The following is a 5,249-nucleotide window of genomic DNA, read 5'->3' on the forward strand; positions in this document are numbered from 1 at the left end:
GTACCAATTATTCAGGTATGTATATATATATAAGATCCATAGTAAATTCCCCGTCCTACATGTAAGTAAATACAAATAAAAAATATAGATGCTCCATTTGCGTGTAAGGTTCGGATAATTCAACCATTATTTACGTCTCGGCAGATGTGTACTACACTACTGAATGCTATTTCAATATTTGATGTATAATGTATAGCTAAAAATAGTCCAGTTACGATTTGAATTACCAAACATAAACCTAATAGGGATCCAAAATTTCATCAAAATGAAATATTTGTTGGGGCAGGTAAGTCAATTAAAGAGTTATTAATAATTTTAATTAAAGGATGTCTTAATCGTAAGGGTTTATTCATTAGTAATTATCTTATTTTACGAATAGGTCCCTGATTAATATTGGTGATTTTAACAACTGCTAGTAGTGCTAAAAATAAATAAATTATTATTATTATTGTAATAATGAATGTTGGTCTATTATATAATTTTTCTAAAGATATTGTTATTTCTTGATAATTGATTGAATTATCAATATTTATAGTTTCGGTGTTTTTGAAAGAGTCTATAAATATAGATATATCTAGAATAATTAATATTAATATGATAAATACTCACATTATTAATGTAATAATTATAGTGATTGATTTAGGCTGAAATATTTCGTTTGATGCAATTCTTGTAATGTAAATAAATAATACTAGTATACCACCAAGAAATGTTAAAAATAAAATATATGATAATCAATATCTTTCTATTATTGTTCCTGTTATTAATCCAACTAGGAAGGTTTGAAGGATAATAAAAAGCATTATTGATATTGGGTGTCTTAATTTAATAAAATTAATATTTATTACATTTGATAATGGTATAATTATTATTTTGATCATTTCAGGGGTTAGTTTATTTAAAATACCGGTTTTGGGGACCAATGATGGAAGCTTTTCCACGTCTGAAGTTTTAAAAGTGGGGGCTGGACTTATTTCCGGTTTACAAGACCGGCGTTTTTTTTAAACTATTAAAACTAATGTTTATATTCTCTATTTTTACTTCTTTATTGATTTATTTTGCTGGTGTTTATGTTTTTTCTTCTAAACGTAAACATTTATTAATGGTTCTTTTGAGATTAGAATATATTGTTCTTTCTTTATTTATGTTAGTTATTGTTTTTCTTATTGAGTTTGATTATGATTATTTTTTTCCTGTTATTTTTTTAGTTTTTTCTGTTTGTGAGGGTGCTTTAGGTCTTTCTATTTTAGTTTCAATAATTCGTTCTCATGGTAATGATTTTTTTAATTCTTTAGGTTTATCTTTATGTTAAAGTATTTATTTATAACTATTTTTTTGATCCCTCTTTGTTTATTAAATAATTGTTGATGGTTGGTTCATTCTTTAATGTTTCTGTCGGGTTTTGTTTTTATAATTTGTGTTTATTCATATGCTGATTTGAATATAATTAGATATTATTTTGGTATTGATTATTTTTCTTTTAGTTTAATTTTACTTAGTTTTTGGATTTGTTCTTTAATAATCACTGCTAGAGGTTCAGTTTATTTAAGTTCATATCATTCTAATTGTTTTGTTTTTATGGTTTTGATTTTAATAATTATGCTTTATTGTTCATTTGCTAGATTAAGTCTTCTTTCTTTTTATATTTTTTTTGAGGCTAGATTAGTTCCTACTTTACTTTTAATTTTGGGTTGGGGTTATCAACCTGAGCGTTTGCAGGCTGGTGTTTATTTAATTTTTTATACTTTGGTTGCTAGATTACCTTTATTATTAGTTTTATTTAAGGTTTATGATTTTTCTAATACTTTATATTTTCCTTTATTGGTTGATTTTGGTTCTTATTATTTTATGTTTTATGTATTTATAATTTTGGCTTTTTTAGTTAAGATACCTATGTTTTTGGTTCATTTATGACTTCCTAAGGCTCATGTAGAGGCCCCTATTTCAGGTAGAATAATTCTTGCTGGTGTTTTATTAAAGTAAGGTGGTTATGGTATTTTTCGTGTTATAAAGGTTATTTCTTATTTGGGTTTAAAGTTTAATTATTTTTGATTGTCTTTAGGTTTATCTGGGGGTGTTATTGTAAGATTTATTTGTTTTCGTCAGGTTGATGTAAAGTCTTTAATTGCATATTCTTCTGTTGCTCATATAAGAATGGTTATTGGTAGATTGATGACTATGAATTGATGAGGTTGTGTAGGTTCTCTTTCTCTAATGGTTGGTCATGGTTTATGTTCTTCTGGTTTATTTTGTTTATCTAATATTATTTATGAACGTTTAGGTAGACGAAGATTATTAATTAACAAGGGTATAATTAATTTGATGCCAAGAATGGCTTTATGATGATTTCTTTTAAGATCATCAAATATGGCTGCTCCTCCTTCTTTAAATTTGGTAGGTGAAATTAGATTATTAAATAGAATTATATCTTGATCTTCTTTTAGATTCTTTGCTTTGATTTTTTTATCTTTTTTTAGAGCTGTTTATACTTTGTATATATATTCTTATTCTCAGCATGGGAATTATTATTCTGGTGTTTATACTTGTTCTCTTGGTTATTTTCGTGAATATCATCTTTTACTTTTACATTGATTGCCTTTAAATATTCTCTGTTTAAAGGGTGAATATTTCTTTGTTTAGTTTGCTTAAGTATTTTAATTAAAAATATTGTTTTGTGGAATCAATGATATGAAGTTTTTCATCTTAGGCCGTGAATTTATTTTCTATTTGTTCTTTGAGTTTTTTTTCTTTGTTTATTTCGAGAACTATAATTTTTATTTTAGGTATTTATTATTTAATAATTGATTATAGAGTTTTTGTTGAGTGAGAGCTTTTCAATTTAAATGGTTCTATAGTTGTTATAAATTTAATTTTGGATTGAATATCTCTTATTTTTATATCTTTTGTTATATATATTTCTTCTTTGGTTATTTATTATAGAGAGGATTATATATCTGGTGAAAAGAATATAAATCGTTTTATTATTATTGTTTTAATATTTATTCTTTCTATAGGTTTTTTAATTATTAGTCCTAATTTAATTAGAATTTTATAAGGTTGAGATGGTTTAGGTTTAGTTTCTTATTGTTTAGTTATTTATTATCAAAATGTAAAATCTTATAGTGCTGGTATATTAACTGCACTTTCTAATCGTATTGGTGATGTTGCTATTTTAATTTCTATTGCATGAATGTTAAATTTTGGTGGTTGAAATTATATTTATTATTATGATTTTATTTCTAATTCTTTTGAAATAAAGCTCATTACTATATTAATTGTTTTAGCAGCTATAACTAAGAGAGCTCAGATTCCTTTCTCTTCATGACTTCCTGCTGCTATAGCAGCTCCTACTCCTGTTTCTGCTTTAGTTCATTCTTCTACTCTTGTTACTGCTGGTGTTTATTTATTAATTCGTTTTAGACCAATATTGGATACTTATAATTGTGGTTGATTTTTACTTTTAATTGGTTGTATAACTATATTTATGGCTGGATTGGGCGATAATTTTGAGTTTGATTTAAAGAAGATTATTGCTCTTTCTACTTTAAGACAACTTGGTTTAATAATAAGAATTTTGGCTATAGGTTATCCAAAGCTTGCATTTTTTCATTTATTGGCTCATGCTTTATTTAAGGCATTATTATTTATATGTGCAGGTTCAATAATTCATAATTTGAAGGATTCTCAGGATATTCGTTTTATAGGATCAATTGTTAATTTCATACCTTTAACTTCAGTTTGTTTTAATGTTTCTAGTTTATCTTTGTGTGGAATACCTTTTTTAGCGGGATTTTATTCAAAGGATTTAATTCTTGAGATGGTTTGTTTAAGATGAATTAATTGTTTAATTTTTTTTCTTTATTTTTTTTCTACTGGTTTAACTGCTTCTTATTCTTTTCGTTTGTTTTATTATTCAATATCTGGTGATAATAATTTTTATTCTAGATTTTCTTTTGATGATAAGGGTTATTATATTTCATTTGGAATAATTGGTCTATTGTTTGTTGCTGTTTTTGGTGGTAGTCTTTTATCTTGATTAATTTTTCCTATTCCTCATGTGATTGCTTTACCTTATTATTTAAAGTTTTTAACTATTACAGTTGTTATTTTAGGTGCTTATTTAGGTTATCTTATTTCTAATTTTGATTTTTCTCATAATTTATTTTCTTTAAGTATACTTTCTTTTGTTAGATTTGCTGGTTCTATATGATTTATACCTTTTCTTTCAACTAAGTTTATTAGATATATTCCTTTAAAAATAGGTTATTATTCATCTAAGTCATTTGATTATAGTTGAGGTGAATTACTTGGTGGTCAAGGTTTATATAGATTATTTACTTATTTAATTGGTTATATTCAAGGTTGATATGATTCTAATTTCAAGATTTATCTTTTAACTTTTATTTTTTGAATATTTATTTTGGTAATATTGTTTTTCGTTTACTTAAATAGCTTATAATTAGAGCGTGACACTGAAGATGTTAAGGAAGTATTTTTACTTTTAAGTATTTATAAATATAGATATATTATTTTTACAGTGAAAATGTAATGTTTTATTTAAACTATATAAATTTTAGAAATGTTAACGGAGTTTAACCGCTAATATAAAAAGTTAGCAGCTTTCATATTGGCTTTACATTTCCTTAATTGGAACTATTATAGTTCAATTATATTATTAACAGTAATACGCCTCTTTTTGGCTTCAATTAATAAGAATAAGGGTAGTACATACCAATCTTCCAGGTCGAAACTGACTGCAATATTTCGCTTCTTATTCTATTTAAGGTTGATTGATAATATCAATACTTTTTGAATGCAACCCAAATGTTATATTTAACTACAACCCTTTATTCTGCTCATTGTAATGCTCCTTGGTTTCATTCATGGTATAGTCCTCCTAATAGAACTAGAATAAAAAATATTGTTGATACTGTTCAGATTATAATGTCTGAAGTTTTAAAAATAATTACAATTGGTAGAATTAGTGCAATTTCTACGTCAAAAATTAAAAAGATTACTGCGATTAGGAAGAATCGTATTGAGAATGGTATTCGTGCTGATCTTTTTGGATCAAACCCACATTCAAATGGTGATCTTTTTTCTCGATCATTAATTAATTTTTTTGATAGTGTTGTTGCCAGGATTATAACAATTATTGGAATAATAAATCTAATGAAAACTCTTGTTGATAGAATTAGAATAGTTTTTCTTGATTTATATCAAGCTTTCTGATTGGAAGTCAAATGTAC

The 5,249-nt window shown here is 25.3% G+C and overlaps 1 protein-coding gene across 1 annotated transcript; it reads left to right on the top strand.

Moving 5' to 3' along the window:
* Window positions 1-3,041: 3,041 nt before the first annotated feature.
* LOC126302174 (NADH-ubiquinone oxidoreductase chain 5-like) lies at window positions 3,042-4,335 on the top strand. Its single transcript, XM_049991724.1, has one exon. The coding sequence runs from the start codon at window positions 3,485-3,487 to the stop codon at window positions 3,833-3,835; it is 351 nt and encodes a 116-aa protein (XP_049847681.1). The 5' UTR covers window positions 3,042-3,484; the 3' UTR covers window positions 3,836-4,335.
* Window positions 4,336-5,249: the final 914 nt, after the last annotated feature.

Source organism: Schistocerca gregaria, unplaced genomic scaffold (assembly GCF_023897955.1).
Source record: "Schistocerca gregaria isolate iqSchGreg1 unplaced genomic scaffold, iqSchGreg1.2 ptg000169l, whole genome shotgun sequence".
In the NCBI taxonomy this organism is placed as follows: Eukaryota; Metazoa; Arthropoda; class Insecta; order Orthoptera; family Acrididae; genus Schistocerca; species Schistocerca gregaria.

Excerpts from the sequence above, each read along its gene's own strand:
- LOC126302174 (XM_049991724.1), top strand. The coding sequence starts at position 3,485 with ATGGCTGGATTGGGCGATAATTTTGAGTTTGATTTAAAGAAGATTATT.